We start from the raw sequence: 13,117 nt of genomic DNA on the forward strand, positions 1-13,117 counted from the left end.
AGTTCAAGTTACAATCCTAGTTGAGTGACAGGAACACTGTCTGAAACCTCATTTCTCTATCATGTATAGAGTGATGGCACTTCTACATCTGTAGATGAGAGGAATAACAATACCCACTTCTCAAAGTTGTGTGAGAATTAAGTGAAATGGTATATGTAAAGACACCTCTCACCATTTCTTATGTGTTTACTATTAGTAGTATTGGAAGGAGTTAATGATAATTACTTGCCTAAACATTTTCCTGTGTAACCCAAAGCACCTTTTAATCAGCATTGTAACAGGATTTCCTTTTATTGAGTGTTTGTCATATTTAAGCACTTTGTATATACTTTTCCATTACTACATTTATGACATTACACAGTAATTTCTTATTTACTTATTTATTTACTTCCTTGCAGGCAGGAACTCTTTTTCTCTCCTTCATGTCCCTGCCATTCAACATAATAGTTTCTGGCCCGTCAAAGGAACTCATTAATGTTAGGGAACTTAGCTTGGCTTTTATTCCTTCTTTAGAGAGCCAACTTCAGTTTGGGGGAGGGGCTGTTCCAATGAAGCACTATATTATCATTAAATTGTGGCTTATAATTTGCTTTCAAATATATTCCTGTAAAGAAATTTTAGGTTGTTCTAATTGATGACAGATGATTCTGAATATGTATTAATATTGTACTTTTTAAAAAGGTAAATTTCTAGGATAAAAAGAATATATTAAGAGTTGCAAGAGTTTACCAAGCAAATTTTCTTTGTATCTGTGATTCAAAGGACAAGCTTACTCTACTCAAAGAAGTAATAATTTAGTTTCAAAATACATGTATTATATCCATTTGATAAGTATACATGATAGTATATATGTATCATATACTAGCTATTCTTAGGGACATAGTAAATTAATTCTAAAAGGGCCTTATCTGAGAATTGTAGATTATGCAGGTTGAATTATAATACACATATAATTGTTGAAATTTTATCATGTTTTTAAAAGTCTTATTTCTGATTTTTAAAAATACCAACTTGACTTTTGCCCAGTTAGTGAGTGTGACCTTTCAAAAGCATATTTTGAAAAGGCAAAAGATTGTGAAAACAGAAATACTTATTTATTCTCTTTCAGTCTAAAATCCTATTTTTAATGTGGCAAATCATAAAAATATGTATAGTAGGAGTTTTATTAAAAGTAGAAAAATGAAGAAATTGAAGTTAAGAGAAACTAAGAGGATTTTTTTAAAGATAAATTCAGAGGTAAAATTTATGTTAAAAATAAAAACACAGAAGTTTGTAGTGAAGTCCTGTGCTCTTTACACACAGAAAGCTAAAGATTTGGCACTCATTTTCCTAATATGGAAAACAAAAGCAAACCCATCACACAGAGGACAGAGAGTATTAGTGGTTCAACGTCATAAAAAGTAGTTGCCTCAGAGCAGACATAAGTATTCTGATACTTGTGATTTCTGCATTTTGTTTGTTTGCTTTTTCTTTTTCTACTTTGCTTCTTGTTCATGATATTTTTAATCAATATGTATTAGGAGGATGTTCAAATGCAAGAAAGAGAGAGAGAGAAGCTTAAAAAGCATGGTATGGAATGCAGCTTGACAGTGTCATACATTCACAAGATGTCCTTGAAGATGGAGCACAGAACAGAGATCAGGAAAATTTTGGCAGCTGCAGTTGGGAAAATAAATGGCTGTTGTGTGATTGGGCAGATCCTGAAAGCAGACTCCTGCTCAAACCATGTAATTAAGAAAAGTGGGAGCTTTTGTCCAAGTGCAAAATGTTCATAATATCGGAGTTTGTCAGCAGGAGCTTTTAGAACGGATCAGTACTTTGCACTCCCTGATCCAAGGAATGGTTTTCTTATAAATCATCTTCCCTCCTTGCTGCCCTCATGAAGGTTGCTGCCAGGCAATAGGCAGACCTAAGATTGTAATCTTGCTAATTCGCAGTGATTTAGGAGAAGGGGAGACTGAACCAGAGACTCTTTCTAGAAATGTGATTTTTATTCATTTGGGCTCCCGTGTGTCCTCTAATATAGTAACAAACAGAGTGTGGCCAAGGAGAGATCCTACAGGGTAGCTCTGGGGAGGAGATAGAATCATTTTAAATACTGTGGCTCTAAACTGGTTTGAAGAACTTGACATTTTCTTTCTTTTTTAAAAAACAGCTTCCTTTCAGATTATAAAAGTGCGATATTCTTATTGTAAAAACAAAACAGAGCTGATAAATAAAGATGGGGGAAAGTGTAACAATCACCTGTAATTCTGCCATTTATTGTTAGTGTTCTTTATTTTTCTCTCTTACTCTGTACATGTATATATAATTGAGTTAATCAATCTTTTATTTCACTTTTTTTTCTACATTCATTATATACATTTTTTCACATTATAAAAACCTGTTATAAACCTAACTTTAACAATTGCAGACCACTGTATCCAAAAACTGTACAATGAGTTATTTAGCCATCCCCCTTGTTAGACCCTTGGGCTGTTTCCGTTTTTCTCACTCCTCTTAATGTACCTCATTGTGCGTGCTTTTGGTCTGCAGAATTTTGGATTCTTTTCTGACTTTCAGAATGGATCATCGGGTCCAAGAATATGAACATAAGCAAAGATGTGCCAATTTCTCCTTCCAACCATAATTATGAGAAAGACTATTTCACTGCATCTTAGAACTTGACAGTTGCAAACCTTGTTTCTAGTTTCTGTGTAAACATGTTGCCCACAAATAATTCAAAGGCACACTTCTCCTTGCCCAGGCCTGAATTCTCAACAACACTGATTTAGTGGAGTCCAGTTTTACTCCTGCCCCTGCCACCTTCCCAGGGAATATCCAGGGGCAATGGTGTCCAACTGGCTCTCAGAGGAAGTTTGAGGGATAAAGTTCACCTATCAAGTCAAGAAGTTCTTTTTTTCTAACATTTATCTCTTATAAAAAAAATTAAAGGAAGAAAGGCAATGAAGGGAGACGTTAACAATAAAGTTTCAAGTGTGATAAAGTAATTGTCAGATTTAAAACTACTTTATCAGAATGACATTAAGGATCTTTTTATGAATGAACATGTAGCTATATGAGGCTGCATGAATTGTCTATGAGTACAATTTATTATGGCCAGTTATACACACATTGAGGTGCTAAGAGCCATTTTATTTCTCTTATTATTTTTACCTTCAGAATGACTTAATTTTTTGAATTGCACAATTAGAAGAGCCGTTGATATTATACAATTTCTCTTAAAAAGAATGGGGCTTCTACACAGATTTTTCTAGAGACAAACTCCCTCTACCCTCTTTTACTCCTCCTGTCTTCCTCACCTTAGCTATGTTAAGAAAACATGTGTTGTCTTTTTTTTTCCAAAATAAAATACATTTCTATGTAGATTTCTGGAGAATTTAATCTGACTGTGCATAAACTTAATTTCAGAGATGCGACCTAATGTTTTAGATCATGATACATATGTAGAATAGCACATTGCTGTTTACAGCTAAACCTCAGAAGTTTGCCGCCACTGAGCCACTAGCCAGGCTTTATAAATATACAATACTAATGTTGTGCCATTGACTGTTGTTTATACATTTAATTGGAAAGATAAGTCTGGCTTAATCAGTTTGTGGGCAGTTTTTCAAATGATTCATTAACTGTTCTTTGTATGGAAGATGAAAATAACGTATTTCCCATCACAACTGGTTCCCATCCCAACAGGTATCCAGATATTATTATTAGGCATTTTAGTTATTTTATCCACATTAAACCTTCAGAATTCAGAAGAACTTAAGAAACAGAATGGGAAGGAATTATTTTCCAATAGATTTTTTTTTTTTATTAGAGCTGATAGTTTTACAGGAAGACTGAGCTTGTGCATGAAATTGTATTTTTATTAAAATGCAAACATTTATCTTTTACAAATCTGACTTAAACAAAGAAAACATACTGAAAGTATGAGACTGTATTTATTTCTTTGTTTACTGGCCATTTTGGAAAAGAGAACTGAATTGTGGGGGATGAAGAAAGGGTTTCCTCATCTTTATAATGTGGTAAGTGATCAGGCTGTCCCTCAGCTCTGGAGAGTTAGCTGTAAAAGTCAGTTAAAACCAAACACCCAGGGGTCTTACCAGAAGATGGATACACCAGGAAATCATCTTAGGTCCAAAATGAAACTCTAAAGAAACATTGTAAGATGTAAAGGAGGCCAGTATTTATTTAGGAGGGGAAATGTGTGTGATGTGTCTGGGGAAGAAGATTAAAACTTGGATTTCTGTGAATTTGAGAATGATGCCTAAGAGAAATTAAATTTTGATTATGCTTTTCATATCTGTGCTTGCCCTACTACTTTAAGTATTAATGCCTCTTGTTCTCTCCAGTGGCTGCTGGTTTTTTAAAAGCCCTGACTACCACCACTGAGAATACTTTTGGCATGCCTGCTATTCATCTCCAGAGCAGAAGATGCTGTTTCAAAGAAGGGATGCCTCACGCTTACCTCATTGTTACAAATATAACTTCCTTTTAGATTATAAAGTGCTATATTTTCATTGTAGAAACAAAACAAAGAGGCGACAAGTAAACAGGTCATTTTTTTTTAGGATGCAGGCATTTATACCAGGAATAGGAATGTCAGTTCAGTATCAGAACAGGATTAGTCTGAGTGTATACAATTTATATGCTTTTGCTGAGGGGGGAAGTCATTTGAGAAACTCTGAAGGGGACTGCTTAAAAGAAAGGGATATACAATCAATTTTAATTAATCAATTGTTTGCCTGCCCTCCTCTGCCATCCTCCCAGCTTGAACCCTCTACAGGTAGAGACCAAATTATTTTTGTTTTCCCACCTTCTAGAAGAAAGCTTTGGCTTATAATAGCCTTCAATAAACTTGTGTTTAATCGAATACACTTGTTTTAAGGATATGTTGAGAATTTATTACCACATAACTTCCCAGAGTAAATAGGTCTTTCAGGTTATTTGTGCATCTGCCCAAAGGTATTATTAAGCTGTCAGTGTGTGTTTCCTGGATGGAATTAAATATTTTTTTTCTAGAGTTTTCTAGTTACCTTCAGCAGAATCTACAGAAACATGGTATGAATGGTTTTGGGGGACATGAGTATAGTCTTTAGCCACAGTCCCTCAGTCCAGTGGTCTTGGTGAGTCATCACATGCAATTTGGTTGGAAGCGTGGTATTTCCAAGTTCCCTTTTCCTAGAGTTATCAGATCATCAGCCGCAGCCCCTCCTCTTGGGTCCCATTAATAGCGTATGTCTCCTTCACAGTTGAATCATAACCAAGAAAGTGCTGCGTTTACAAAAAAATATTAACCTGAAGGGACTTGAGTGAATTAAAGCCTCTTGAAAAGAACGAAGGGAGAGAATAGATTTTATGAGCTGATGTAAGACACGTTAAAGAAATATGAAATTGGGGGGTTGTAAGGACATTTTTAGTATTTTTTAAGGAGCAAAAAGAGAGGTGAGGAATTTTACAAAAAATAATTTCTGTCTTCAGAAACACAGAGCCTGCTGTGTAATTTTCTAACTTTGGGAATTTGTTTTTCAGGCTTTAAAAGGCGAGTGAGATGCAATAGTCTGGGCTATTGCGTCCACCAGAGTCTAACACACTGCATGTCAGAATTTTACAAGGGTTAAGTGGGAAATGGCTACAAAGAGAATTAGGACTTTTATTTTTGTTCTCATGAATAATTTAAATCTATTTCTTTAATGGTTCAATTCAGTGACTGCCCTTGGTAAACATTATTCTTCATGCACCTGGGAAAGCTTGTTCTATTACATAAGGTTTAGCTTTACATGTATATTTTCAAAAGTCCTTCCAACATGGTAAAAGAAAACACTTTTACGTACTCCTTAAAATATTTAATAAAATTCATGTGTGAGTCTCAGATGTACACACATGAGACATGTTTGCAATCAGTACATTCCTTTAACATGTTTCTTGTTTCTGGGAATACTGACATTTAAAGGTGGCTGAAGATAGAGGGTAAGAGTATATTGTAAATGAAACATCATGCTCCTCTGACCTTCTTTGGTTCTTTCCTCTTGATCCTTTTGTATGAATTGAACAGTAAGGCTGTATCTCCGCCAGAAAACTGGGAGTTAAAGACTGCCAAAAGTATGGTGACCGGTGTACAAGGATCCTGCACTGGGCTCTTAGATGATGAATGTCAGTAGTGAGTTCTGTATCAGGGCAGGTTCCTGTAATGTAAAGTTGTAACCTCTTATTTGCCTCATGAAGTAAATCCTGAAAGAAGGTGTAGGTTAACTAGGTTAAAATATGTAAATGCAAAACAATAAAGTGGGTTAGTGGGTAGGTAAAGTGAAGCGGATGGGGTAAGACAGGATTCTAAACTTTGCTATTAAGAAGTAAGCGAGTGTTAGTCTACACTGAAGTATTCCAAAAATGTCACAGGCTTGAATGGAAGGAACAGTTTGGGGACTTCCCATCTTTATTTTCATACTACCATTTTGGGAAAATACTAGGACAAAGACTCAAAATGTTGTGGTTGGCAGCATGGTGAGAAGACTATGGTAGCGACAATGATTCTCCTCCATTGTAAGAAGAGGATCAATCCTGTAACTCTAGCCTGATTGCCCCCAAACTTGAGAAAATTAAAGCTTTGTGAAGAGTGGAAGATGGAAGGAGGTGTAAGAAAGTCATGAGCTGATGGAATAAATATCATCTACTTAGGAGGTTGAGGTGGGAGGATCACTTGAGCCCAGGAGTTCAAGTGCAGCCTGTGCAACATAGAGAGACTGAGTCAAAAATAAGGGAGGGAGGGAGGCAGGAGGGAAGGAAAGAGGGAGAGAGGGAAGGAAGGAGGAGGAAAGAAAGGAAGGTAGGGAGGAGGGGAGGGAGGAGGGAAGGGAGGGAGGAAGGGAGGGAGGAGGGAAGGAAGGAGGGAGAGAGGGTGGGAGGTAGGAAAATTTTTAAGGGAGCTTTAAATGTATTTTTAGTACATCCATATACTTTTAGATTTTAGAGTAGTCTTCCTTAATATACTTCAAAGATTTTCCTGGCCACAAGATGTACTGCTCTCTCTCTGACATGTGAACGCTTCATCAATAAATATTTGTTTGATTAGTAAATTAATGAATTCTGAGAGCAGGAAATCATATGAAAAGAGTGATTTGGGAAGGAAGGAAAGGTTTTACTTTTGATTATAGTGCTAATCAGCTTTTCTTGTCTAACTCCCAACCTAGTTTCTTAGGTATTGGTTTTTATCTTCCTCCTTGTTCTCTTCTAATAATATTAGCATCAGTCACCACTAGCATCTGTGGAGGGATTACCGTGCCAGGAATAGCGCTGAGTGTTCCATGTACATTATTTCATTCAGTCCTTTTTATACCAGTAAGAGCAAAGGCTGCCCTGAACCACCAGGTTCTATTCTCTTCCTTTTGAATCATTAAATAGGGCTGAGATGAAGGTGTGGAGGGGCCAAGTGAAGATGCTAGACACTGTATGCTGTCAACATGCTTAATTAACAGTTCTCAGCCACGTTGGTGTGGCAAGTGGGTAGAGGGTAGGTCAGTGAGGAGCTGGGGTAAGGCCGGATTCTAAACTTTCCTATCAAGAAGTGAAAGAGTGTTAGTCTACACAGAGATGCTCCAAAAATGCTGCAGGTTTGAATGGGAAGGAACAGTTTGGGAACTTGCAATCTGGAGATAATAGATTAGCTTTAGTGTACATAAAATGTTGCATGAGTGTACATTTTTCTGAGGATATCGGGCCAAGGCATTCATTAGGTTCTCTAGCAGGCCCATACCAGCCCAAGGTTTAACCTTCCTGCTTCTTAAAATCTGCATTTGACATAGAGATGGAAAATAGAGTGTTCGTTGCCAGGAGCTGGGGAAAGTAGGGGAATGAGGAGGTATTGTTTAATGGGTATAGACTTTCAGATTTACAATATGACAAGAATTCTGGTGATGGCTGCAAAGCAATATGAATGTATTTAATGCCACTGAACTGTATACTTTAAAATGATTTAGATGGCAAATTTTATGTTATGTGTATTTTACCACACTTTTACAAATTGTAAAAAAATCTGCATTTGAAATATATTTGTGTATGCCTGGCATATAATCGGTGCTCAATAGATGACTGGTTGCTTACCTGTCCTGTTCTCTTTGTTATCTGTAAAATGGAGATGATGTTAATACTTTGTTGGCTTGTACTTCACAGGGTTATTTGAGGGATCCAGTGATCTAATGGACATGTAATGACTTTCATTCATTCTACAGTCCTTTATCTGGGACCTACCAATTGTTAGGCCTTGTTCTATGTTCAGGATACACTGTAATAAACAAAACAGAGTGATCTCTGTGCTGTGAACCTCAGAGTGGGGCATGAATTTTTATGAACTGTAAAGTGCGTCACTCAGGAAAGTATGGAGGTAAACATGTCTCCATACATCTGTTCAAGTGCATTTTTTTTCTTTTCTTTTTTTTCTTGAGACAGAGTCTCACTCTATCTCCCAGGTTAGAGTGAGTCTCACTCTATCTCCCAGGTTAGAGTGGAATGGCACAATCTTAGCTCATTGCAGCCTTGATCTCCCAGGCTCAAGCCATCCTCCCCACTCAGCCTCCCAAGTAGCTGGGACCACAGGCAAGCTGATCACCATGTCCAGCTAAATTTATTTTTTGCTTTTCATAGAGACAAGGTCTCACTACGTTGCCCAGGCTGGTCTCAAACCCCTGGATTCAAGTGGTCCTCCCACCACAGCCTCCCAAAGTGCTGGGATTATAGGCATGAGCCACCATGCCCAGCCTGTTCAAGTGCATTTCTATAATATGGCCACCCCTCACTCTTTGCCCAAAAGGACAAATAAATCCTCATCCAAATGACCAAGACTGTATTGTCACAAGAATACACAAAGGAAGTAATCTGTAGACCTGGGCTCCAGTCCCATCTCTGCCTCTAACTAGCAGTGTGACCTTGAGCAAGTCATGTCCGCCTTCTGGTCCGTAGTTTTCTCCACTTTAAAATTACAGGATTGGGCTTCATGGACCCTAATGTTCTCTGGTGTCTGTTGCACATCCACACTGTGAACTCAAGAAGAGTTGTCTTTGTTATTGCTCTATCGCCAAGGCCCAGCACACATCTCGGATCCATCCCTGTTTATCTAACATACCCAGATCTAGCCATAGTGGAAATAAACCCTTTTTAAATGTGCATATGACCTGACATATCCAGGAAGTAATGTTACAAATAACTTGGGTAGACAAAAGGAGCCTGGATTGTGTTCAGAGAGGTGCCAGAAGGGAAGAGAGAGGTGGCTTTTTATTTTCCAGGAGCAGGAGGCTGGCTTGTGCCTTCACTTCTCACTTCCCCTCTACAGAGATAAACGACCCTGGTGATGATCCGGCAGCTGCACGTCTGAAGCCTTCCCTCTTGCTTTTGTTGTATATTTTGCAGAAAAGAGTGGCAGGAGGGGTGAGGTTAATGCGTTGAGTGTGAGTAATTAGTCATTCAAACCATCAACATTTACAATGACAGGATTTGAGTGCCTATGTTATTGTGCACTGCTCTAATAGTTTATCCCTGAAATTTTCTGCCTGTATAATGTTTCTTAAAATATATCACAGAAACATAAAAGATTTAATGTAGTGCTTTGTGCAACCATTAGAGTTTGAAGTCAGCTGAACCTCCTCCATGCTCTATCCTGGATGCTGACTGTAATTCTGTTCTTAATGGCTATTCAAAAGAGGAAAGGAGGGCAAGTCAGGGGCTTGGAACCTGGTCAGCTGCAAAGTTGGCTGTGAGGCCCATACAGAATGTTTCATTAAAGTGCATACGCACACTTGGGTAACTGATATATTTATTTGCAATGAAAATTGTGCTGTTAGAAATCAAAGGTGTTAGCCTGAGGAAGCAAGTGTTCTGATTTTGCCCAACCAGCCTCTGTGTTTACTGGAGGGTATGTTTTCCGCCAGCACACACCTTTTCTACCTGGGTCTGTCCCTCTGTTTCCCAAGTAGAGAGTACAGGTGTCCTCTTTTTGAGATCTAGCACTTAACCTTAAAATGCTGTAGTTTCATATTCGTGCATTTAATATCTTTACATCTTGGCAACCTCTGTTACTTTCCAGGTAATATTTTTAAATCCTCTTGGTTCAGTCACATGTCAGATTTGATTCTGATGTTTTACATTTCTGATTCTTTTTTTTTTTTTTAGCCTGTGTTACATCCTAAGATATATCAGTATGATCCATGAGGGGTCTTATTATAGGATGTATAATAACACATTTACAGATGTTTCTCACCTTTCAGACTGTACATTCTTTTTGAGAAAACTCCCTTTGTATGTGTGCATTTGTGTATTTTCATCAGTTCCTTCTAAATATACAAAAGAATAACTGCGTAGTGTAGGTGCAGAGCAAAGAGAGCTCCATTTACATTGGATGAGAATGACTTGACCTAATTTATAGATTTGGTCAGCTGAAGTAGCTCAGCAGTGAACACTGTATATCACGGCTCCTTTTAGAAGCTTTGGGATCAGTTGGGATTATCTAATCTACTGATAGGGCTTATCTCCAGGAGTCAACATAAATGAGCAAATCCACATAGAATGTAAGGAGAGCCAAAAAGCTGAAGGGGGAACTGAAATTACTTTGCTGCAGCCTTGTTGCTTCATAACCTTCCTGCATCAGGTGGACCTGTGAGATGTTCACATGGAAAAGTGCTGGTTTTCACTGTGTGTCTGCAGACGAAAAATGAACCTGACTGTCAGGTGACCTTTAAGAGTTTTGGTCCCACAGAATCTCAGCATGAAATTCGTCCACATACTCCATTATTAGCACCAAATAAGCCTCCTTGGTGCAGATATTTTCTAGGTGTTTTTGGGGAAGCTGAAAGAAGTGTAACCTGATAACAGGGAAGGGTTTCTAAAGATTGTGGGCCTGGGGTATTTTGGGTATTAAATCAAAATGTAGTAGTTGGACAGCTTTGTGGTTCTGCTAGTCAAGCCATCTGAATGGATAAATTCTGATTTTCATGTTAGTTATTGAGTTGGCAGTGCTTCTTATGTTTGTTGCCTGGACACCTGACTCCATGAAGCAGTGAAACAACACAGCAAAGGCAGGTACTGCAAAGACCCAGAAGGCCCTATAGCTTGGCAGAGCTAAAACCTGCCTCCTAGCCAGGAGTTGTGCTGATGCTCTATAATGCCATCTCCTTTAACATGCCTCCTCCCTGGGGACCATGTCCTTGATTTTTTTTTTCCTGGGCCCTTGCCTAGAGGGCAAAGCAGCTGAATAGGCTTTGCTGGGTACAACTTCTATGAGTTCTGAGGGGAGCTTGATTTAAGAGTCTTCTCAGAAGCTTTTTGCTTTCTCCTTGCTGTCTGGACCAGACTTCTAGAATCCTAAAGTTGACCTGAAACCAAGAAGAAAGTTCTGGTGATGGGAGAAGTGGAGCCATTTAAATTACTTACGTGATGGTAAAGAATCTTAGATGCTCCCTATCTATCTCAGTCTGTTTTATTTCCTTGGCTCTTCTTGAGACTTCATGTTTTCCTTTTTGTTTCATTTATCATTTGTGACCATCAGAAGATGAAAGAATTAGAGTAATACCTACGTGAGGCATGATGAGGAATAATAGTTATGATGCCTCTAAGTGCTTTGGATTTTAGACATTTAATGTACATGATCTCTCATCCTGAAGATAACCCTACATGGCAAGCTTTTATTCCAGTTTCGTAGAGGAGGAAACTGAGGCTTAGAGTATTGAAGTAACCTGCCTCAGATCACACAACTAATAAGTGATAGAACTAGGCTTTTAAATCAGCTATTGTCTTAACTCAAACTCTCATTACTTTTTTACTGTACCACTCTGCTTCAGATCGAAAATAAAAACAAAAACAACAAATGGTCTCGGAACATTGATGGGGATGTGGAACAACTGGAACTTTCATACTCTGCTGGTGCGAATACAAATGGATACAGCCACTTTGAAATACTGCTGGTAGTATCTACTGAAGCTAAACATACATACACCCTATGACACCAAAAATAGAATCCTAGGACTATCCCCAATAGAAATATGTACATTTATGAACCAAAATACATGTACATAATGCTCATGGCAGTATTATCTATAATCGCTCAAAATTAGAAACAACCAAATGCTCATCAACAGATAAATAAAATGTAGTATTTCCACACAATGGAAATTGCTGTAGCAGAGGGAAGAACAATGAATTGTTACATGTAACAGAGCAGATGACACTCTATATCTGTGTGAAAAAGCACAAAAGAGTATGTGTTATATGATTCATGTATATAAAGGTTAAAAAAATAGGTAAAACAAACCTGTGGACCAGAATTCAAAATAGTGGTTAACTTTGAGGGGTGAAGTAAATGACAGTGGTGAGAACCTGAGAAAGGCTTTTGGGGTGCCAGTCGTGTTCTGTATTATGATCTGAAAGGTATAAAATGTGTTCACTTTGTAAACATTCTTTGTATTGTACCCTTAAGATTTATACACTTTATTATATGTATAGTATAGTAAATGAAAATACCCCCCAAATCCTCTGAGCAGACAAATGGTAGTAATAATGGAAGCTACTAGTTATCAGATGTCTTTTATGCCTTGATATCCTCCCCTATAAGATGTAGAGAATATTAGAATATTGCCTTCTCGTGAGGAGACAGTGAGAGAAGTCACATTGGATGATGGGCAGAGTAACTAATAAAATATCAGTGATTATGGTTAAGTGCCCACTACTGTTCTGCTGCTTTACATAAGTCATATCATTGGATTGGTTCTTACTACTTTGCAGGGCAGGTAGCATTGTTCCCATTTTTCAAATGAGGAAAATGGAGCTTCGTAGGGTTTAAGTCCCTTGCCCAAGGTCACACGGCTAGTAAGTGGCAGAGCATGATTTCATTTCCAAGGAGTTGATGACCAATTTCTGAGATGAAAGAAGCCATTTTATGATGGACAAATAGGGGATGATAAGACAAAATGGAAAGTTGGGAATTATGGGCTGTGTCTGGGGCCAGGAAACCTGGGTGCAGGCCTAGACTTGGACCCCATTTTTCTATGATAACAGAGAAGTCACTGGACATCTCTGGGCTTCGTCTTTAATGTGAGAGTGTTGAGCTAGATTTTGTTTCCTTAAGTGCCTTCCAGTT

At 38.0% G+C, this 13,117-nt stretch overlaps 1 protein-coding gene across 10 annotated transcripts in view; it reads left to right on the forward strand.

Annotated features, from left to right (window-relative positions):
* ELAVL4 (ELAV like RNA binding protein 4) overlaps nucleotides 1-13,117 on the forward strand; it is a 98,927-nt gene that overhangs the window by 26,739 nt on the left and 59,071 nt on the right. For 2 of the 10 annotated variants that reach the window (XM_074380796.1, XM_074380797.1), the window contains exon 1: nucleotides 11,334-11,421. The exons of the other annotated variants lie outside the window; for them this stretch is intronic. In XM_074380796.1, the coding sequence (XP_074236897.1) occupies nucleotides 11,419-11,421 (3 nt within the window). In that variant the 5' untranslated portion in view covers nucleotides 11,334-11,418. Of the gene's footprint in view, nucleotides 1-11,333; nucleotides 11,422-13,117 lie in introns of those variants that run through there. 10 annotated transcript variants of the gene reach the window in all.

This window comes from Saimiri boliviensis, chromosome 11 (genome assembly GCF_048565385.1).
Source record: "Saimiri boliviensis isolate mSaiBol1 chromosome 11, mSaiBol1.pri, whole genome shotgun sequence".
NCBI classification, from domain to species: domain Eukaryota; kingdom Metazoa; phylum Chordata; class Mammalia; order Primates; family Cebidae; genus Saimiri; species Saimiri boliviensis.